Raw genomic sequence first — 23,279 nt, 5'->3', positions numbered from 1 at the left:
AGAACTCCTCCCTGCAACCAGAACCCCATTGTTGAATGCCGCTTCAAAATCCATGGTGGAAGACACCTTTACGGGCCGTGACCTTGCTCTGTTCAGTGTCTCCTGAGTGCCCTTTGAGAACCGCCGACCAGGAAGAGAGACTTTTCTAGAGAATCAGCCAGTTTGCTCAGCATCAGCCCGCTCGGCAGATGTGGTCCACAGCTAGGGAAGCCTCCGGAGAATGAAGGCTGACCCCCCCCCCCCCCTCCCCGACCACGTCTTCACCCTCAAGCCCTTATATGACCAGGGTTAACTTTGGGGGACGGAGAATGATTGGCATCTGGTCCGTAGGAATTAGCAATTTTCAGGGAACACCGTGGGCTCTACTTGGAGCAGAGAGTGCTTTCCGAGACTCACGTAGCAACGGCTGGGGCAGCGCGTGTGTGCGTTGCCTTGACGAACACTCTCCGTTTCTAAAAAGATACGCTTATTCCAAAACGCAGAGAAAACAGTCTTCATTTTCAGAAACTGTAGTTTCTGGCAGGACATTCTCCTCTGGACTGGTTTCCTCCAGCGGGCAGAGTGAGGGGTGGGCCGCGTGGGCTCTCCCGGCTGCACCCTCGGGTGCTGAGCCCCCACAGTCCCCGTCCGGGGCCCCTGGCTGGTGTCCCAGCCCTGGCCTGGAGCCCGTGCCGCCCCTGGGGAGCGGAGAGGTCACTCTGCTTTCTCGGGTCACGTCTCATTTGGCGCGTCAAGGACTGTGGGCCAAGCCAGCAGTGATGGAGTCTGGTCTGTTTCTGTGCCAATGTCCTCCAGGGGCTGTTAGACGCTGTCACACCTTATCTGTTGTTTTCCGGAGGAACGTCCCTGTGTGAAGCTGTGGGCTCCTCTGTGGGAGAGCCCGCAGCGATGTACCCAGGCAAGGTCTCCGTCCTGACAGCTCAGGGCCACACCCGCTTCAGGGACGGAATGGGCGCACGTTGTCTTCAGTTCCATGGGGCCGAGGTCGCTGCAGGTGCGGCCACTGTCACGGGCTCCCGTCCTCCCACGTTCTTTGCTCCTTTCTTGGGGACATGCAGCGTGAGGCTGGGGGGGCCCTGCTGGTTGTAGGCAATCCAGGGGTGCCAGGAGCTCGCTGTGGGGGACCGGAGACTGACATTCCCGCTCGTTCTGCGTTGATTTTCTGATGCAAACCTGCTGAGATTCCCGTGAAGTCCAAACGTGTGGGGCTCTAGCTCAGCCTCCAAGCTCCTGCTCTCCGTGATCCAACATCTCCTCCGCCCTACCAGGAGGGGGCCGGGAGAGCCAGGCCGGCCGGCAGCGTGGGACCCAGCCCTCTGCACCACGGCCAGGGCCGGGGCGGAGTTCAGTGCTCTGCACAGCGCTGTGTGTGTCCCAGGGCTGCACCACAAGGGACCACAGACCTGAGGCTTCAAACAGCAGACGTTCACTCTCTCACAGTCTGGAGGCCCCAAGTCCCCAGTCCTGGTGTGGGCAGGGCCCCTCCGGAGGGGCTAAGAGAGGACCCTTCCAGCCTCTGGTGGCTTGTGGCTCATGGCCACATCAATGTACCCTCTGCCTCCACCATCACGTGGCCTCTCTCTTCTGCCTGTTCTCTTCTGATGACTCTTGTCTCAGGATGTGAGGCTCACCCAGAGAATCCAGGAGGATTTCATCCTGAGATCCTTGACTCTGGGGCATCTGCAAAGACCCTTATTCCCAGCAAGGTCACATTGTGAGGTTCTGAATGGACTTACCTTTTGGGGTGCCACTGTTTGGCCCGTTACAATGCTTTCTCTCCTAACAGCTTGGTTCCGGGTAGATGCTAGCTCACTTCCCCTTTCACAAAATGGTGAGGTGGGTAAAATCTGTGCCCCACAATACCCCTTTCCCCACATGAATGTGAGTCCTTCCCTTGCGAGAGACGGCGGTAAAGTCAGCACACAGCCCGGGGACCTGACACCTGAGGGCAGCCCCCCGGAACAGAATTGAGGCCCCACGCTTCTCCGGCATGGGGGCACCGAGGAGGGACCAGCGACGTTCCCATGCGTGGCAGGAGGTGGGGTCAGGCCCAAGACCCAGACGTGTGGAAATGACAAAATGGCAACACTATAGTGCAGAACATGGAACCGCCCTCCTTCTTCTTGGGCATTGAACTAACTCGTTCCTGAGTCGAGTGTGAAATGAGATCAGCATAAGGACTATTTTTTTTTTTAAGTTTATTTTATTTTGAGAGAGAGAGAGAGTAAGCAGGGAGGGGCAGAGAGAGAGGGAGAGGGAATCCCAAGCAGTCTCTGCGATGTCAGCGCAGAGCCTGACGCGGGGCTCCATCTCGTGTACCGTGAGATCAGGACCTGAGCCAAAACTAAGAGTCGGACACTTAACGGGGCTCGGCCACCCAGGTGCCCCCAAGGACCATTTTTAAAGTACTGATATTTTACAGAAAAGGCGCATGTAGGCGACGGAGTCAGTGGACATCCCAGGCCTGTGGTCACGGTGTGGCCGCTGTCCACAGCCAGCGCCCAGCCCCCGGGGCCGTGCCACCGCGCATCTCTGCGACGCACAGCCCTGGAGGACGCAGCTGTAAGAGGCCGCCCCCCCCCCCCCACCGGGAGGGGCGTCCCCCACCCTCTGAAGGTTGATCTGACGCAGTGGAGAAAAGCCCAGAATTGTCGACACGTTGCCAGCCAGGCACGCGGCCTGTTTGTGAGCTCCCTGCAGCTGCTGTAATGTCTCACCACAGAACCAGTGGCTTAGAAGGTTCGCGCCCTCTCTTACGGTTCTGGAGGTCAGGCGTCTAAAAGCGGTCCCCGGGGACTTATTTTTATAGGGTCCCTTGCTCCATTGCTGATTTTTTTTTTTGTTTAAGTTGAGACGTTAGAATGCCAAGGCAGCTGTGAAGGGAAGTAAAAGAGGAACATCGTTACCTTTGATGCCATGGTCTGGGAAGCCGTGGGCAGGAAAGCCTGAAGCTGGAGCTGCGTTGTGCAGAAGCCACGTCCCCAGACTCTTGGGTGGGAAGTGAGGGATCGCCTAGAAAATGCTTTGGGATGCAAAGCGGTTATGTAAGAAATGCCAAAGTTACTTCGCCATGTCCGTGCTTTTCTGAGAAAGCTACACTGTCGCTGCTCTTTTTGGAGCTTGAGCGCTGAGCTGTTTGAAGTGCTTGGCAGCCCCGCAGCTGTGGTAAGAGCAACTTTGTATTATTCTGTTTTCTTATCCTCTGTTTTCTTTTCCGAATCCCCGCAGACCCCGCTGCGCTGGGGCCGCAGGGGCTCTGGGAGTTGGGGCCGGGCACCTGCTGGCCCCCTTGGGCCTCGCCACTCCGGGTGGCTCAGCCCTGCTCCGGGAACAGAGGAGCTGGGGTCGCAAGGGTGATTTACGCCACGCTTGGTGGGGCATATGCTGTGCCTGCCCCACGGCCCGGGAGCTATACTTATCCCCAGTTTTCTGATCCGGAAACCGCCCGTGCAGCAGGGCTGCTCCCTTCCAGAGCCGGGAGGGCAGGCGTCCGGGCGCAGGCATCACCTCGGCGGTGCTGAGCTTCCCCCCTGGACAGTCACGTGCAGCGCCGTTCACTGTTGACGCTCCCTCAGCCGCCCAAGTGGCAGCCGGCCCACACAGCTGTGTGTGGACCTCCTGGCTTTCTCCAGCCTCTCGAAAACGTGGCTGAGCGTCCTTGCTGTCAGGGGAGTCCGGCCCCTGGCACTGGCCTTGGCCTTGGCCTTGGCCCGGGGCCCTTTTCCCACTGAACTGAGACAGAGGCAGGCACCTTAGCCTCCTGCCTCCGGTGCCAGTCGGGCTTTGCCTGGGGGGCTTTGCCTTGAGTGTGGGGGGGGGAAGCGCCCACCTGTGCGTCCCCCGCAACAATTGCTGGCCACACATGGCTCTTTGCCTCCTAATTAAAGGTAAGCAAAATGGAAAATGGTCGCACCTGCCACATTTCCAGTGCTCAGTAGCCACGTGTGGCCGGCAGCCACCGCATCAGACGGCACAGAGCAAGGACATCCCACTATCGCCGAAAGTTCTGGGCAGTGCTGGTCTCTGGACCTTCTGGACTCCATCCCCGGTGTCTGACGTTATGGGGGGAATTTCCATCAACCCTACAGTCATATAGACAGTCAGCCCAAAGCCGGGTGCCCCAGAGCCCCCTTGAGCAGGGCCCCACGACCCCGCGGCTCACTACAGATCTGGGTGCAGAGCCTCCCCGCGAGGCCGCCTGTGGTCCCAGGGTGCTCTCTGCACGCCATCTGCAGGGACACCCGCTCAGACCTCAGGGGCCTGGTTGGGGTTCCCCGGGCAGGGCCCGCCTCTTGGTGGTACGCAGGGGGCTCCGCTTTATTCTGGGAATTCACAAGAGGAATTTCACAGAAGCTCCAGCTTCAGTTCGGTATCTATCCGATGGTTGCACCGCCACACGGACGGCCGAAACGTACAAACTACAAGACAGTCGACAGTCGTGACAGTCCCGTCCCTTCGTTTTGGATACTTTTTAGCAAACTAACGCAGGTATTGACTTCCCGGGCCCTGGATGCAACAGCAAACTGACTTCCCTTCAGAAGCCCACTGGGTCTGGGGCTGTGTGGCTGCCGGGACCCTGGCCCCATTGTCTTTGGGTTTCATTTGTTTTTACTTGGAACTTCGTTCACGTTTCTAGACTCTTTGTGTTGTCGTAGAATCCTGCTTCAAACATGGAAATGTCACGTTAAGTGCTAGAAATGTACGATAAGACCCTTTCAAAATAATACGCTCTCAGCTTTATAAGTGTCACCCTCCTGATTTTATAGTCACTAACGATGCAGTGTCAGTAGCGGCCCCAAGAAACTGGATTTTACATTCAAGTCACCCAGCGTAGCGTCTGCGTGGATAGCTGTATTAATTTTCCGTGGCTGCCGTGACTGCTTCTAGAAATGTGATGGCTGGGACAGCAAACCTGCTGTGTCCCAATTCTGGAGGTCCAAGTCCAACCCGGGTCTCTGGGATAACACCACGGAGCCGGCAGGGGGCAGGCCCGTTCCTTCCGGAGGCTCCGGGAGAGAATCCGTTTCTCGCCTGTTCACCTTCCAGAGGCCTCCTGCCTTCCGTGGCCTGTGGCCCCTCCACCATCTCCACAGTCACCAGGGTAGCATTTCTCTGACCCTCTGCTCCTGCCCCCTCGTCTGCTTAGGACGACCCTTGTGAGGACATCGGGCCCCCCCGGATAGTCCAGGCTGGTCGCCACATCTCAGCATCGTTAACCTAACCACATCTGTAAAGCCCCTTTGCCACGGACGGTCACATAGTTCACAGGCTCAGGGGCTTAAGACATCTTCCGGGGCCACTGCTGCACCTGCAGTCCAAGTCGGCTCATTCCACTTGACACAGGTCATTTCTGAGCTCTGCCTATGAGCTCTGTAGACAGGACTCTCAGAGAACACAGGGGAACGACAAGGGGGTCAGCTCTTGGGGGTTTCGGGGCAGCATGAGAGGACGTGACCCTCAGTCTGTCCCAAGCCCCCCAGCTGCTGCTACCAGGTACCTCTGAGGTTTGGGAGATTAGCAATGAGGCGACAGAGGCCACGAGCTTCCAGGCAAATCTCAGCCTCTTACAGGGAGTTGGTGCTGGAACTCGGGTCCGGAGGGGACTTTGTGTACCGATGTCCCGGGACCCGGTGAGCGCCGCTGAGTCCCGGCCTCTTGGCCCAAACTTGCGTGCTGGGGATGCTGAGCTGTGGCCCAGGCCTCCCTCTGCAGGGTCCATTCATGCTGCGGTCACATCTCAGTGTCAGGTCTGGCAGAGCTGCTGACGTCCTGGAACCCGGAGAGAAAGGGCAGGGTTCTAAGGCTCAGTTACCCTGGGCTCCCCACAGGCTGAAAACGTAAAATGTCTCTTGCTGATGCAGTAGCCCGTTGTATTTATTTAGACAGTGTTAGAAGTGGCATCTTGGCCAGTGTAAATGCGCCTGCTACAGAAAAAGAAGAACGCTATTTGTTTTAACCTTGACTTCTCATCGCCACGTTGGTACAAATCTCCACCCGAGACACTAACGGCGTTGTGTGGGCTCACTCTGTGCTTGGTTTGGGGTGGCTTTTCCTGGAGGACTGTTAGGGAAGGACACTCAGACCTTACCGGAAATTTCTGTCCCGGGCTTCCATCCCCATGACATACTTAACGTGGGGAGGTGACCTCCCCGTGGCCGCATTTGCAGCCCACCATTTCCTCAACTTCCCCGAGAGACATTACTCCTGTGCCTGTTTGCAGATGAGGCCACAGCACAGTGTGGCTCCCGGCTTGCTGCCTGCCCCCGGGGACCTCCCCAGCCACTGCAGCCTGTGGGGATGGCTGGCCACCCAGGGCTCACACCGGGCCTCAGAGAGCCTGCCTTTCATGGAGACGCTTTTTGAGAACGTCTGGCCGTTCCCACTTCAGCAGCTCAGAGGACTACTCCGTGCGCCCTCCTGGCCTCCGTCCCCCAGGCCAGGAGAGCGGCCCTGACACCAGGAGCCTGTCCTAGGTGGGCTTGTGACACCCAGCACCAGCAGCAGGTGCCGTCTTCCCCCTTGACCTGGTCATGCCTGGTCTTTTTTATTTTTTTGAGGGAGAGACCACCCACGTGTGTACGCGCATACACATACACGCACACATGAGAGGGAGAGGGACAGAGGGAGAGACAGAATCTCAAGCAGGCTCTGCACTGCCAGTGTAGAGCCTGACACGGGTCTCGAACTCACAAACCATAAGATCATGACCTGAGCTGAGACCCAGAGCCAGACACTTAACTGACTGAGCCACGCAGGTGCCCCATGCCTGGTCTTTTAAATAAACAAGCCACTCTCTGGGTGGATTTGGACGTGTGACCTAGTGGAAAAGTCCCCAGGCAATGTGTCAGTGCTTTGGATGCTCGGCCTCCGCTGTCCCCTACGGAGAGCCTTTGAGCATGTGACTGCTGCGCCCAGTAGGCCCCCCTCTCTGCAGTTTCCCAGGCAAGTTGAGGTGGACAGGAGCACAGGCTGGGGTCCTTCCCGGTCTCGGGTGGTCCTGCCCCTATACTGGGGGAGAGATGGAATGAGCCAGACCTTGTGGGAAAGAGCCTCGCCGCCCCATCTCCGTGAGATCTCTGGGCATCCTGGCCTCCACTCGGGCAGCATGCCTCTGGCTTTGTGTCCAAGCCCCATGCTCGCCAGTAAACCACGTCGACATGGTGGCTCTCCAGCCTTGCCCGGCCTCCACGTGGTGAAGGGGCCTCTAGGATCCAGTGAGAAACCACCCTGCATGAGCCTCGAGGAATCGGCAGGAAGGGGGAGCCAGCCCAGGCTGAGACTTGTGCTGGGTCTCCCAGTACCCTGCACATGATGGCTGCTGTCACCAAGCTCTGGGCTGTGAGCACCCTCCCTGGGTGACCTCTGGCCACATGAGATAGGAGTGGTGGTCCCTGGAGGTGAGCGGGTCCCCTTAAGTCACACAGCCCCTGGCTGGGTGTGGTAGACCCACAGACATGTCTGGGGTGCCTCCTTTGTGCTAGGTGCACTCAGGCATAGGGCGTGACCCTCCTCCAAACATGTGCACCTATGGGGTCGTTCAGTACACGTCCTTCTGGGGCGCCTGGGTGGCTCAGTCGGTTGGGCGTCAGGCTTTGGCTCAGGTCATGATCTCACTGTCCGTAGGTTCAAGCCCCGCGTCAGGCTCTGTGCTGACAGCTCAGAGCCTGGAGCCTGCTTCCGATTCTGTGTCTTCTTCTCTCTCTGCCCCTCCCCGGCTTGAGCTCTGTCTCTGTCTCTCTCAAAAATAAATAAACATTAAAAAAAAATTTTTTTTTTCATAAAAAATAAATTAAAAAAAAAAAAGGCCTTCTGGGGCGCCCAGGTGGCTCGGTCAGTTAAGCATAGGACTCTTGATTTCGGCTCAGGTCGTGATCTCACGGTCCGTGGGATCGAGGCCCAAGCCAGGCTCTGTGCTGACAACTCGGAGCCTGCTTGGGATCTTCTCTCTTCCTCTCCCTCTGCCCCTCCCCCTGCTCACATGCACATGTGTGCACATGTTCTCTCTCTCAAAAGAAGTAAATAAACTTTAAAAAAAAAACCCATGGCCTTCAACTTGGGGACGATAGGACACTTCAGGGGTCTCCTGAACCCCTGAAATCTTAAGCAAAATCAGTCTGTTCTGTTTCTCTCTGGAGAACACATGGCAAGCACAGATTCTCAGAGGGTGGAAGGGACATATGATAGAAGGGACCCCAGGAGAGGCATCTATACCCCCCCCCCCGACCTGCCCTGCATGTGCACTGGGTGCTGAGGCTCCCATAACTCAGGCAGGGCCTGGCGAGCCTATGGGTGGCCTGTCCCTGTTGGTCACATAGGCAGCTCCGTCTAGGGCAGGAGGACTTGCCCGCTGACGCTTGACCCTGACGTGCTGCTCCCTGGTCTCAGCCCAGCACAGGTGTATGCTGAGTGCTCTGTTCACGACTCTACCCTTGTAGCTCACATAGTGCCACTTGTTACTGACCACGTGGCCTTCCTTCCCTCCCGGAAATGGCTGTACACGGCATGAAGCACTCCCTGTAAGTATGAAACTGAATGTGGCATGGAACATTCTGGTACTTTATAACATGGAATAACTGCTCCTGCTTCTGGTCTGCCCACACACTCACCTCTAACAGTCACCACGCTGTCTTGACTTGTCCGTCTTCCTGGGTCTTTAAACATGTCTTGTGGGGCCTGTCTCCTTGGAGCTAGGATGTCGGGGCTCCCCCGGGGTTGTTCAAAGGTCCCCACAGCCAGCACTTCCAGGGAGCAGGACTCAGCATTACATGCCAGACCTGGGCAGGGATTTCCTTGAACCCAGCCTGGAATGAGGCCATGCTGGGGCGTGGGGGTCGGGGAGCCCTTGTGGCTACATGTTGGTGGAGGGGAAGCCATGCATATTCCCTTCGCCTGGATGTCCCCGAGGGTTAGCGCCGCCTCATGGTCCAGAGCACCACCACTGGCGATAATAACGACTGGGCACAAGGCCAGCATGTGGCCCGTCTCGTGCTTCCCCGTAGTTACCCTGTGAGGCAAGTCAAGTCTGTTCATAGGAAAAAGACTGGGCTCCAGGAGATACAGGGCCAAGGCTAGATGGTAGGTGAGGGCCCACGAACAAGAGAGCCACTGTAGGTTAGGAAGCAGCTGCCGGGGTGGATATTCGTGACCCAAGGGGCATGGGGAGCTCAGGGAGGTTGGGCTGAAGTCGAGAGAGAGGGACACCTGGCATGGTGTCATGGGAACGTATGACTTTGGACTTTATCACAGTCAACAGGCGAAACCACGCTGGTACAGGCAGGTGGTGAGCACCTGGGGACTCTGACCAGGGACAGAGCCATGGGTGTGTTGTGGGAAGGCAGTGGCTGCGGCTCGGGGGAGAACTCTGGTCCCGTGAGCAAGCCTCACGGAGAGACGGAGAGCCTGGCAGGGCAGATGTAGTTTTGCTGGACAGAAGGGTAGGAGGGCAGGGCCCGAAGTACGCACAGTGGCTCTGGGGGATGTAGGACCCCGGTCACCGTGACGGCTGGCCCTACCAAGCACTCGAGGCTGCCACTAGACCGGCATCAGGAACGATGGCTGGGGAGCACGGAAGGGACCAGGGGAGGTAGAAGGAGGTTCTTCGGTGGCGCTTGGCCCAACACGGGGAGGCAGCCGCGTGGCACCAGTAAGGCCACAGTGTAGACGGTGTGGGTTGACTCGGCCTCGACGCTCCTGCAAGAGGGACGGAGCCAGCTCACCGTGCAGCCACCTGAAAGCAGGTTGGGGCCTTGCCCTCGGGCAGGCGTGTCCCCAGCATCCTTCCAGCAGACGCCGCCCCTCCCAGGGCACAGACCCACGCTTGGGCAGGGGGCCGGCGACCCCTCAGCTCACTGCTCACCTAGATGCCAAAAGTGAACACCTGCTCCCAAGAAAAGTGACCGCAGGGGCCGCTACTAATGAGGCGCTGTGATGTCTCGTCATCTGTACGTCCTCGTAGCATTAGAGTGATGTCGCGTAACCAGGCGTCTTCTAACGCCCCCAGTAACCCCGGTGCCTGTGCCCTCCCCACCCGACCCGGCCGCCCCGCCTGTGCCCTCCGCTGACGCGCTGTGTGCTCTGCAGGGTGCGTCATCACCATCTCCGGGCGCATGACCTTCACGAGCAACAAGTCCATGGAAATCGAGGTGTTGGTGGACGCCGACCCCGTGGTGGACAACTCGCAGAAGCGCTACCGGGCAGCCAGCGCCTTCTTCACCTACGTGTCCCTAAGCCAGGAGGGCAAGTCGCTGCCCGTGCCCCAGCTCGTGGTGAGTGACCGCCTGCCCTGCTGGGCGCCCAGGAGAGACTGAGTCAAGGGAGCCCCTTCTGGGGAGCAGGGCCCCGGTCTGGCTGCCCCCTGGCCAGGCGTCCTTGGCTGCGCCGCCCCTCAAACGTGAGGGGCTTCCCCTGTCCATGCAGACGGGGCAGGGGCGGCCTCCTCACCATCTCTTTGCCCCGGGGGTGCTCTCTTGGGGGTGAGCACGGCGCCCCGGAGCTCCTAGTGCTGTGCACACAAGCTAAAATGGGGCCGAGGACCCTCCCGAGGGACAGGTTCTCAAGCCTGTGCATCCTGCTCGACGGGGACCGGGCCAGACCCCTACGCCACGGGGCTGGGCATCGGGGCCTCATGACCTTTTCCCTGCCTCGGCCACCTGGCCAGGCTCTGCCCTGGGCACGCAGAGAGAGATGGCAGGTGTCTGGGCTGGGCTGTTGTCACGCAACCCCACACGTGGGCTGCCACCGCAGCACCGAAGGGTCCGGAGCTGGAATCCCAGCACCTTGACCAGTGCTGACCACGGGGCTGCTTGAGAGTCAGGGAGCCAGAAGCAGCAGAGGTTCAAGGTGGGTGAATGGGGAAGGTGTGTGTGTGTGGTGAGGATGCTTGGCTGGGAGATGCTCGGTAATTGCGTATCGAACAAACGAACGGACGGGCGGACGATACTCCCAGAGTTCGTGGAGGACAGTGACGGTCTTACAGTAAGCCTCACGAATTCCTTAGCAATGCCAGTCACAGTGAGTGCCCTGCCTGGAGCGTGTCCAGGCACCTGCTAGCACACCCTCTGCGCCCCGTCACCAGCTGAGGACCGTCCCCCCTCCCCCCACCCCGGGGCCAGCAAGGCTGAGGCACCTGTGGAGGGTCGTACGTTCAGTCCCGCGGCACCTGGGTTTGGGTCCAGCACACGACTTGCCGTCATTCTGGGCGGGGAGCCTCTGCTCAGGCTGCTCCTGGTTTCTCCTGGGGCCACGGTCGGGGCTTCCTGCCCTCCGTGGGGTGAGGGTGAGGGGGCGGGGTGGGGTCTCCGAGCGCCTGGCACTTTGGCGGCCCCCACAGTCCCCGCTCGGGTGGCTCCTCCAGAAGAGCAGGTACCGGAAACCTCTGTGATGGACACGCTGCAGCCAAGACCTCACTTCCTCACGTGGGCTGGGAGTCAGGCTCCCGCATGCTTCCTCACCACCTGGCTGGTGGCCTGCCTGCGGCCCGCCCAAGGCCCCGTGGGGGTGGCACTCAGGCTTGGGGGTGGGGGGGGGGCTCGCCAAAGCCGCCGTGGCGGTGAGGCCCCTGGCGTGGCCGTGTCCTCAGGAGCCTCGGCTGCCTACAGGGCCCTGCTTCACCCTCTGCCTTTGCGCCTCCAGTGAGTCAGGTGGGGTCAAGAGATGGCTCCGATGACAGAGCAGAGATGGCTGCGAAGGGGAGGGCTGCGAACCTGGCCTTGAGGGGTAAGGGAGTTTAACCGGGCTGAAAGGAAGGAAGGCAAGAGCTGGGGCGGGAGCCCCCCTCAGGCAGACGGGCCCCAGCCCCCCATTTCCAGTGGGCCTCATCAGCTGGACGCTTCCCGCTCCGCCCGGCCAGCTGGGACACGCCTTCTGCTCTGCAGGCTCCCCCTCCAGGCTGGCAGGATGGCTTCCACCCCACCTGGCCCTTGGCCCACGTGCGTGATCCCCACTCCTGGCCACTTCTGGCCTTGACCTTTGCAGCCCCGTGTCTCTGGGTCTTGGGCCACGTCTCCTCAGAACCTTGCCTGCTCCTCGTGGCCCCCAAACGCAGGCCTTGCCCGCTGCTGGCCTAGACCCGTGTCCCACCTTTTCCATGTCTCACGGTGCCTTATCCTAAATGCCGAATTCCACCGCACGCGGGCGAATACTTGACGTCTCTTCTCTCTGGCCTCCGGGCTCCGCAGGGTGGCCAGATCCAGGGACACCACATTGTGTCTCCCCGACCTGACACACGCACCAGGCCTCGGTGAAGGCTGTGCTCCCTTGACACAGGACTGCCGTGTCCAGACCATCCATCCGTGGCCCCTAAACACCAGGCCCTGACGGGTCCCCGTGCCCGTCCCCATCCTTGGGCGGCGGGGTCCAGGCCCTATGCTGCAGGCATCGCTGTGGTCACCGCTCACTCCCCGGCTGACTTTGCCAGCTCCGCGTCTCTCTGGGGTCTCCACACACGCCTCCAATGTGATTTATCCTGAATTGAACTCATTAACTTTCCCCCCAAAACCCCACTCGTCCTCACGTGTTGTGGTCCCTTTCTCAGTGAGTCTGGGAACCCGCCTGGCCCCCCCGTCCACTGTCCTGCTCGGCCCCCCACACCCAACTGTCTCCGGGCCCCATCCCTGGCTGGATCCCTGCTCAGCCTTTGGCTCACCGGCTCCTCCATTCTTGCCGCCCTCGGTCTGACACCCTAGAGCCAAGTGGATTTGTTGAAACAAAATCAGATTTTCTCCCCTTCCTGCCTAATCTGCTCGGCAGCTCCTTGGCACCCTCAGCACGGGGTCCGGTGAGGCTCTGTCCTCAGCCCCCAGACTCATTCCTGCCTCGGGGCCTTCGTACCTGCTCTCGCCCTGCCTGGATGCCTTCCATCAGACCGGTGCAGAGCCAGCTCCTTCCACGGTTTCTCAGATAGTTCCTGCTTAGGTGGCCTTCCCTCCGCACCCTAGATAAAGCCTGACCACCCCACCTCCCCCACCCCCGCCCCACGGCCCGGTGACCCTCTCCCCTCCCCACACCACCTCCGGGCGCACGGCACCATCTCGGATCCTCTGGTGCACACGCATTCGTTCGGTATCCGGCCCCGGCCTCGGCCCCGATGTGTGACTCCAGGACGCCCGGCACAGACTGGGGCTCAGGAAGGTGCCTGTGGGGGCTCGTGGGCTTGCTGGCTTCTCCAGCCACATTCCTCCACCCCGCCGGTCAGTGCCCCGCTGGACACTTGGCAAGTGCCGGTCCCTTAAACACCACAGGGGCTCCCTCCCCTCACCGCTGCGGACGCACGCGCACCGTCAGGGCACGCGCGCGGGTGTGGGCATCCTGCTGCCAGGGTTCGGGGCAGGGACCCCGGCGCACTCCTACTTCCTGGGTGCCTCCGTTTCTTCCCCTGTACAATGGCGACGGCCCCAGCGCGCGCCACAGGGGGTGGGTGAGGGTCCTGCGCGCTAGTTGATACGAGGAGCTCCACACTTGGCAGCCGCTGTTTGCCGTCCTTTCCTGGAACCCTCTGGAGCCCCCCTGGCGGGGGTCATGAGGGAAGAAGCAGGAGGGGGGCGGTCAGCATTCACTGTTGTTCCCTAGGTAGGTTCCTTCCATGGCGGCCTTGTGGACGGGGGCCTGGGGTTGGGGGGGAGGGGAGCCATTCCCCAGAGACTATCTGGATAAAAGGAACCAGGGACCCGGAGGGCTGGGGGCAGTGGCCAGCTGCCTGTCACGGGAGAGAAGGGGCGGGAACACATCTAAGGCCACCCAGCGGGTCCCAGCCAGGCCCAGCCCCAGGACCACTGGGGCCCTTTCCTCCCCTGTCAGCTGAAGGGGTGGCCAGGGGCCCGTGGGGCTCCCCAAGTGAGTAGGAGAGTAAGGACAGGCAAGGAGTCGGCCCATCTTCATCTTGCAAAGGCTCATTCTGAGCAAGTGCAAATTGACAGGGTTTTCTGGCACAGTCCGAAGTGCCAGCTAGAGCCGATTTGTAAGGCTCGCCCGCTCCTGAGCCCGGCAGCTGCTGTGGGCTTGATGGGAGGTGCTGAGGCCGCCCCTGCTGCCCCCACGCCACATGCACCCCAGAACTCAGCCCGCTGGGGAGACCAGGGCTGCAGCCGGGAGGAGGGCCTCGGTTCCCCGGAGGTCCAGTCTGCCATGGAGAGTGGCCTGCCGTCAAGGAGGCCCCCTGGGTGGGTACCCAAGACCTTCGTGGACATAGGAAACAGTCCCGGGTCTGGGCCACCCTGTGTGCGCAGAAAGCTGCCTGTGCCCTTTCTAGAAACCTGTGACGGGGGACGGGGATGTCCGTCATCGGTGGGGGACCAGCCCAGAGGAGGAGGTGCTGGTGCCCGGCAGGGTTGCAGCGGGACGGTGGGGAAAGACACTTGCTTGAACAAAGAGCACGTGACCGAATCCCCTAAGTCTGAGGGGCCAGCAGCTAGCGATGGCCGTGTCTTCCTGCCTCACGTTGATCCAGGCTGTTATCTCTTCAGAATTAAAGATGGTCTTTGATTCTTCACTGAGGCGTCCTGGGGCCCACCCCGTGGCAGGGAGGGAGCCCCGGCCTGTCCTCCAGGGCGCGCACTCGAGGCCCGCTGACACAGTGCCGTCTGTCTCCCAGAACACGCGTGTGCTCCGCACAGCCTACGTGCCTGTGCCCGTGGTGGGCGCTCGGCCTCCTCCCCTCTCTGCACCCCCCCCCCCCCCGTCAGCTATTTTTAGCTTCCATCCCCAGGGACCGGCTGACACGGAAGGCAGCGCTGCCGTTTGGAGTTTTTCTTGATGAATATTTTATTCTGGGGCGGCTGTGCTCAGCAGCTGCCGGCACTTTCCAGGCTAATCATTAAAGAGGCAGATGTGGAGTATGGAGCTGGGCTGCCGGGCTGGACGCCAGGCCCAGGCCCCACTGCTGCCCTGCCTGCCTCTGAAGGCCCATCTGTGGCCATGCACCCTGACGTCAGGGGTGGAGGGCACGCCCCAGATGGCCCTGAGCAGGGCTGGAAAGGTGGCCTGTGCAGAGAGACACCGTGGCAACCGCTAGGGTGGCTTCCTGGGGACCTGACACCAGGTTGGTCCCAGAAGTTTCTTTTTAGAAACTGGAGAACCAAATTATTTCTGTGTGGAAGGGAGGGAGCGCTGTTCTGGGGCCCCCGCCTGCCTCCCATTCTCTGGTTCAGATGCGGATGCTGCCGCCCCCAAGGGCCCCGGGGAGACAGGAGGTGTGGCTGGAGAATGTGGAGGGCGGGGTGCCAGGGGTGCTGCGTGCTGGCCTGCGGTGACCGGGGTGTGTTGACACGGGGCAGAGTGGCAGGACAAGGGGGAACCCAGCCCGGCACACAGGCAGTGCACGTTTTGAGAGAACCCTCGAATACAGCTGCTTCGTAGATCATTTGGAAAGGACTCTTTTCTCTTTAAAAAAAAAACCTATTTTTAATGTTTATTGATTTTTGAAGGAGGGGGAGAGAGAGACAGAGAATGAGCAGGGGAGGGGCAGAGAGAGGGGGAGACACAGACTCCAAAGCAGGCTCCAGGCTCTGAGCTGTCAGCACAGAGCCCGACACAGAGCTCGAACTCACGGACCACGAGATCGTGACCTGAGCCGAAGTCGGACGCTTAACCGACTGAGCCACCCAGGCGCCCCTGGAAAAGGAACCTTTTCCCCAGCGAACTGAGGCCCGACTACAGAGCCATGTCACACGGGGCGGAGGGTATGAAGCCGGTTTGCTCTGCTCCCAGAAAGCCCAAGCCACCGACTGAGCCTGGCCCGCCGCAGACGGCCTTGGCTGGTGCTGGTGGATTCTCGCCTCCCGGCTCACCAGGCTGTCACTCAGCGTGCCGGGGCCTAGACGCAGAGGCCTCCGTCGTCAGCCACTGAAGTGACAAGAAAGTATTTTCTGGGTTGAAACGGGAGGCAGCGAGGCACAGTCTGCCTGTCTGCTTTCCGAGCGAGGCTCGCCCCAGCCGGAGAACGGGGAGAACGTGTGCTCAGGCGGGAGCCATTTCTGCGCCTACTGAGCGCCCACTCTAGGGGCCGGGGGTGCCCCCCTAGGCCAGTGTCCAGGTGGGGCCAGTCCCTGTCACCTGGGAAGGTGACAGCTGGAGCTCACGGAGTGCCGACTCACTTCTGGGCTGGCGGATCCCCACACTGGGGGTCAGGCTCGGTTGTTGCCATCCTGCAGACAGGTGACCGTGACAGAGGTGGGAGGTAACTTGACCGAAGTCACATGGCTGATCTGGTCCAAGGGACCTAGTGTAGGACCTTGAACCCCAGCCACGACTGCTCCCTTTCCGCCCCCGAGCCTCCATTTCCCCACTGGAGCCATCACGGGCTGAGCAGTTACTCTGCAGGACCTCTCTGAATTGTCCCAGAGATGACCTAACTGGGAGGCTCCCGGCTCCTTTGCCCTGAAGAGGACATCCGTGTCCTGCCAGACCCCAGGCACGTGGCATGCAGGCAGGGGGCTGGGGTCCTCCCGATGGCCCCATTCCTTGAGACGAAGCATCAACAGCTAAGGAGGCTAAGGAAGCTGCCACTCCTGACCGCGGCCGGGCCTGCTCTGCACAGCCCAACGCAGCAAGGGAACACACATCACTTCCCCAGGTTGTAGGAAAGTGGGTCTTTACCCAGGGACCGTCATGGGCAGGGTCCCCAGTGGCACAGCTTGGGGGGCCCCTCAGCGTCCTGGACACTCAACGTCCTGGAATGATGTTCCCTCGCTCCCTAATTGAAGAAACTCAGATGTACTGTAGTGCGGCGGGATCGGTGCTGTTCTGGAAGGGTGTGAGAAGCCACGTTATCGAGGGAACCTGTGCTCCCTGCTGCCTCTCCCTGCCCCTCCCTGCGCAGGGGTGAGTCAGGGACTGGACTTCATGAAGCTTCTTGATCCCTTGTCTCGCTTGGTTCCGGACGCTTCACAGGGACTCTGTCTCGTGGTGGGGAAATGCCCGCATCCCCAAGCCGTTCCTGTCACCTCAGTGGTTGGTGCTGGGAAATTCCTAGTGGCCTGTGAGGACCGGGGGTGTGGGTGAGAGGGGGCAGTCCCCGCCAGCGCAGCCTTCCCCTCTGCTCTTCCTCCAACCGCCTTTACCTGTGCCGCCTGCAGATGTCCCCTGAAGCCCCACCGTGTCCCTGCCGGTCCGCCTTGGGCCCTTTGCCGGAACAGCAAGTGTTTTGGAGACCACCCTCCCATTAACATTCAACAGCCAGCTGCCCGAAAGGAAGGGCCCACGGCACCAGTGATACACCTTTTCTTGTTAAAACGCCCGTAGGTTCTACTCTGGAAACATTGGTCTCGTTGCTTTGTTGTGATGTTTTCAGATCCGGGTGACCCCTGGCTGTTTTAATTTCTCTCGAGTGTGAGAACCCAGAAGCAGGCCCTCGGAGGGCACGGTGAGGCCTGACTCCGGTGGCACCAGGAAGGCGGCTGGAGGAGGGGAGGCCCGTGGGCGACAGTGGCCGAGGTGCAGTCTCCTGGGGAAAGGGGGGGGGACCCCCCGCTGGTCAGGGCGCCCCAGGTTCCACTGCGGCCACCTTGGAACGTAAGTGAGGGGAGAGGCCTGTGAAGGTGGTTGGGACCGGACGGGGGCCAGGGCTGGAGGACCGAGGAAGGGGATTTCAGCAGGACAAGCTCGTGGCCGGTCTGTCCCGCGGGGGAACACAGACCCGCCTGCCCCTGATGGTGTAAGAAACACTGCTTCTTACTGGCACCGTGCTTTCTCCGCAAGGTGGCAAAGACCCGCTGAATCCAGGGACACTCCTGAACCCTGTACTCAAAGGTCCAGGTGAGAAGCAGGCTCTGGAGCCCCCAGTGGTAGGAAGGATGCAGAGGGGCCTCCCTGCACGCGCGCGCGGCCTCGGACTACAGTGAGTCGGAACCGCCAGCCGGAGGGAGGTGCTTCTTCGGGGACTTTATCCACGCCCAGTTGCGCTGGACGCTCCCCGTCATGCCTTTGTCACCACCGGGGGCTCCTGTTGAGCCCCTCAGGGGTCTGAGCTCTTGAGTTGGTTGGGAACGGAAGGCGTCTGACTGCGTGTCATTGGAGCAAAGCCCCTGGTTTGAATCTTTAGCACAAACACCACGCCAGTTTGGAATCAAGGCTCTTTTGTTTCACTCTTCCATTTGTTCGATCATTCGTTCATTCATTCATTCGGCAAATGCCTCCTGGGCCAGGCCCGGCCTCAGCGAATGGCAGTTGCGATCTTTATCGTTGCTGTCCGGTGGGGACAGCCGTGTCAACGCATCTGGCTCAGGAGTGAGTGCTGTGACCACCGCCACCCCCCACCCCCCCCCACCACCCCTGTGTCTTGGGTGAAGCTGAGGAGAAGCCGCCCGATATGATCGAGTCCTGCTTTGCCTCCTGTACCAGAGCCGTCACCCTTCGCTGCCTTTCCCGATGTCCCCAGCTCCCGGGCCCTCTCAGAGGGGAGTCCACGGCCACTCTGCACAGCATAGCCGTCGTTCCCGAGGCTGAGCCGTGCCGCCGGGTGAGGGGCCCTGACACAGGCAATGTCACCGTTGGAGCCATCACTGGAGGCGGTCGTGGGGAGCCCCCCACGTGGGCCATCAGGCAGGGCGGTGAGGGACTCTGCTGCCCGCCCGGCCTGCTGAGGTCGCATCTGTGGGTGCAGCCGCGCTCTGGGGACACAGCTGCTTGCCAGGCTAGGGGCCCCGGATGCCAAGTTCATCCCTGCCTGGCCACACACGGGGCCCCCCACGAGGCCATGCTGAGTGGCCCCAGTCATCAGAAGACATCCTGACTGCCTGCACAATTGTCCCCAGAACACTCCTGTCTCCCATTATGAAGACGGGAGAGGGAGCGCGCGCGGCTTCCTAATTAAGAACGTCTGTGTCCCTCAGGCTCACAGGAAGCTGTTATGTCACCACTGGAAACCCTCTTCGCACCAGACATTCGTTAATTACAAAAAGGACAAGCTATTGATTTTACCGCGAGTGGAAGTTAGTCACTCGCCCTCCGTGCCAAGTTCCAAATGTGTGTGCTCGCGGCACAGAAAATTGCAAACTGGAAAACATTTGGTCTGCGCTGTTAGGCTCCAAGAGCCACAGGCTTTCCTCCGGTGGAAAGGAGCCCGGAAGACAGCGGCTGGCAGGAGGGAGAGGACGCAGATCTGCGGCCCCTGCAGCCAGCGGGCGGGGGCCGTTGGGGCTCCCTGAGCAGAGGGGCAGGGGCACTAATGACCCCCGTGTCTCTGGCTGGGTGTGAAGTTCCAAAGGGCCTGATGCCTTTAGGTGACCCCCGGAGCCGTCCGCCCTCCTCCCCGGGCAGTGCTGGGAGTTGGCGCATTCTGTCTCTGAGGCTGTGACACGAGTACCTCCCAGGCACGTGTACAGAGAACACCCGGCCGTGTCACCTCCTCAGGTCGCTGGTCGACAGGTGTGAGAACCTTGCCCTGGGAAGCTGGGGGCCATCCCTGCAGCCCAGAGCCTGGCTTCCTCACGACCCCTCCACCGTCCCCTCCACTAGGCAGGCACCTCCCCGCACCCATGGGAGAGGATGCACTGGGTCTGAGCCTCCCCCCTCCAAGGCGCGGGCGTGTGCTCGGGCTGTGGCGCTGCTGGCCTGTGGTCCTGCGCCCTTCTCCCGGCCGGCAGCTCCACGCCCTTGAAGGCAAATGTGGTTTCCCGCAGAGGAGCTTTTTCCTTCTCCCCGCCGCCCCCAGCCCTCCATTAAAAACAGCAACAGCCAACAACTTATGTATTTATTTACTCTGCCGGATGGAGGGAGACGGGATGCAGGGAGGCGGCAGCCGGGCCGTGGGCGGGGGCCGCGCAGGCAGCCATCTGTCTCGTTCTGTCAGCTTCACACCCGGCAGGGAAGCGGTGGCCCCTCTTAGTCACTTGGCTGGGAGGGCTGTTTGTTGGAACTCACGGCCTGGGGCGGCCGACCGTCCTCTGGCCCGCGGGGCCAGGGCGGTGCCGCCACAGAATGCCGAGCACTGCCCTGCCCACGTCTGTTTGCTTCCCTCTCCCCCTCGGATGGCCGTGAGGGGACTTGACCGTCTTTATAAATCCCTGCCCTGGCTGGACACCTTCCTGGGCAGCCGGGGGACAGGGCGCAGCGCTCACGGGGCGGGGGGGGGGGGGTGCTCGATGCCTGATGTCAGCCAGACACTGCCCCTAGGCCTGGTGGGGCTCTACAGAGCCCAGAACATTCAGCACATGCTGTCATCCCGAGACCAGAAGAGAGATGAGCCCTCAGCTGGCCCCTTCCTCTGAGGCCTCGCTGAGCTGGCCGGCTGCCCGCACATCCATCACGAGTCAGCGTTCGTTCTGTCTGAGGGCAGATCCCGGCTGATGACTTCGCTGCGGAATATTGAACGTTGGTGCTGTGCACTGGCCTCTCCCTCCACCGAGTGGACGCTAGAATTTGCCGTGTTTTGTGCCAGCAGCGTGGACGGGAATCATCTGCGCTTCGGCCTCTGCCCCTCCTCAGGGCACGCATTGACTGAACTAGTGAGAGAAGCGTCCAGAGCATCTGGCACACACATTCTGGAACCCCTGATGGCCTCTTGGCTGCTGAGGGGTAAGTAGCTGCAGTGGTCGGGGGCAGTCTGGTGGAGGGCGGGCTTCAGGCCTGACCGGAGCCGGAGCTCTAGAAAGCCTTGCTAGACTGGATCATCACAGCCGCACGTCGGGCCCAGGGGGGTGAGGGGAGGCCAGCAGGGTGCCACCCTGCACGTGCACGGCCCCAGGGGTGAGCGCCCCCTTGGGATTGGTGCCGGGGCGCCTGGCTCGCCTCCCGAGCCCTGGCCCTGAGGAGGACCCAACATGATGCTCCCCTGGCTCGCGACTCTGATGTGTCTGTACAGACGTTCCCGAAGTTGACGAACTAGAGAGAGGATTCCTCGTGAGTGCAGGGGAAGCATGGGGTGAAACATGGGACGACAGCCCCAACTCCGGCTTCCCCTGAATGTGACAGAAGGGCGGCACACTGCTCGTGTCTGTGGAAATCCGGAAGATGCCCTGGCTGCTTGTGGTGCCTCGGTAAACCCGGACCCCGTCAGCCCCGTGGGTTGGCCTCACCCTCACGGGAGCGACTGGGTGTTGGAACCTGAGCCGGACAAGGGAAAGTGCACCGCACCTCCGCCATCTCCCACAAGAGCTCGAGAAGCTTCTTGGGGAGGCGCCTAGCTCCGAGGCTGGAGTGAGGGGCTGGGCCAGGAGCACACCCCTGACCCTGGGCCCCCGGCAGGCTGGCAGGCTGGCACCAGCTAAAGAAGGGGCCTTCACCCTGGGGGCCTCCAGGTTCACTCTGGGCAACGTCGGAGGGTCACAATATTCCCCATTGCCTGCCGGGGAGCCCACGGATAAGCGCCCATTGGCATGGGATGGCCTGGCCCAGGCTCAAATCGAGGCAGCAGTGCCCAGGCTCAAATCGAGGCTCTGCGGCTTACCAGGTGCCATTTGGGCAAGCCACCCACTCCCTCTGGGGTCCTCGTTGGTGAAAGAGAAACCGCAATGACTTTGGTGCTCCTTGTGGGTTGCCGTGCAGACTGTATCGAGCTGGCGTGGTGCTGGCACGTGCCGGGGCTCAGTGTAGGCCGTTCCCTAGAAGCCGCTGCCCAGAGAACTTCTGAGAACTGCCCCAGGTTGGCCCCCTGTGCACAGCCCACGTGGGAGAAGGGGTGGGAGGGCTCCACGCTTGGTCACCGCACAAGGTTCACCTGGGCAGTTGGAGGGATATTGTCACAGACGCGTGGGTTAACTCGGGTCACCACGGATATGGTTCTGGGCCAGAGGAAGGTGCCAGGTGGGGAGGCGGGCAAGGGGGCCGCAGGGAGATAGAGCCTGGGGGGGAGGGGCAGCTCCCCTCCAACGCCAGACTCAGTCCCTCAACTGACTGCGTGTGACTTGAAGTTCTTTGTGCCCAGGGAAGGGAGAAGGGGTCCCTGCAGCTGCCCTCATGGGTCTAGTTGGTTTTCTTTTTTTATCTTTAATTATAGAAAAATAAATGCAAAAGTAAAGAGAAGAAAGAACCCTTAAGTGGCTATCGACACGGGGCCAGTCTTGCTCATGTATATACCCTGCCCACCCCACCACCCAGGCCGGTGGAGGCCAATCTGAGACGGCATCATCGCCTCTGAGTATTTCAGTGTGTATCCGGTTTGTCCTTTGTCACCGGCTTATTCTTACCAGTGGACTGGACTCTGGACAGCCACTTGCCCCACAGACACCTGGCCCGGGGGCCCGGCCTTCCTTCTCACAGTTTCTGCAGGACCAGTGGCCCCAGCAGCAGGCTCTTGAGCGTAACCCCAGCATTGCCCAGTGTTAGAAGGGCCTGGAAGGGCATCCAGATGGATGCCCACCCCAGCGGCAGGTTACCCGGGCAGCTCACGGGGGCCACTGTGTTGAGGCCTTGGGTTGGAGAGGGTATGGGTGCTGCCCCTGCTCCTTGTAACCACACAGACAGGAGGGTCTAGGAGCTTCCCACTCCACAGATGAGGTGCCCGAGGTGATCCGGGGACTCTGCCCCTGCTGTTCCCCAAGGAGGCCCTTCCCGTGTGGTGGCTCACTCTGCTGAGTGGGCCCTGTCACCGCCACTCGCCTGACCAGATGGGGAGGACAGCCACAGTTGCCGTTGGCAGGTGACCCGCACACCTCCGTGGATCGGGACCCTCCCAGCAACCCCCATGTGCCTTGGCACCCACTCGGCTGCTCCCCCCACTCTGGAGTCTCCCCGGCAGCACCTGGCCCTTGAGACCCCCTCGTGCTGCTTGACTTTGTAGTGCGGCCGTGTCACTGTCACTTCTCGGCGTACCGGATAATCTGCCTCGCCTTCTGTGTGTTGCCGGCTACTCCGTCGGCTCCCGAGACAGGGTCCGTGCACCCGGCCCAGAGCAGCGCACGAGGGAGGAATGAACGCATGAATGAATGAATGAATGCGTGCTGGCTCGGCCGCTGTAGGGAAAGCGCCGGGCTTAATTCAGTGAGCAAAAGTTTCCTCTGCGCCGCTCCCGCTCGTGTGCCAGGACTTGGGTGGGAGGCATCTCCGCGCCGGACCTTCTCCTTGATTTTCTGTGAACTGTGAGGAGGGTGTTCACCTCTGGTCGTCTGCAGATCTAATTACACGCCGTACGGTTTTCACGTACCGTAGACAGTCCGGTGGGTGTTAGTGCGTTCACAGAGACACACAGCCATCACCACAATCAAGTTTAGAACATCGTCATCCCCCCAAAAGAAACAGTGCACCCCTCAGCCGTCAGCCCTCCCCCAGCCCCTGGCACCACTAACCCGTGTTCTCTGCGTGGGCGTGATTATCCTAAAGGTTTCATGGAAATGGGACGCCTACGTGAA

The 23,279-nt window shown here is 60.8% G+C and overlaps 1 protein-coding gene across 5 annotated transcripts in view; it reads left to right on the top strand.

Moving 5' to 3' along the window:
- The window catches only part of ACOT7 (acyl-CoA thioesterase 7), a 102,743-nt gene that overhangs the window by 75,866 nt on the left and 3,598 nt on the right, over window positions 1-23,279 (top strand). For all 5 annotated transcript variants that reach the window (XM_086715521.1, XM_086715522.1, XM_086715523.1 and 2 more), the window contains exon 8: window positions 10,081-10,265. In XM_086715521.1, coding sequence (XP_086571647.1) covers window positions 10,081-10,265 — 185 coding nt within the window. The remainder of the gene's footprint in view (window positions 1-10,080; window positions 10,266-23,279) is intronic.

Source organism: Puma concolor, chromosome C1 (assembly GCF_028749965.1).
Source record: "Puma concolor isolate L17-30 chromosome C1, mPumCon1.1.hap2, whole genome shotgun sequence".
NCBI lineage: Eukaryota > Metazoa > Chordata > Mammalia > Carnivora > Felidae > Puma > Puma concolor.
The sequence above is the reverse complement of the archived record's forward strand: the minus strand, read 5'-3'. Positions and strand labels throughout refer to the sequence as shown.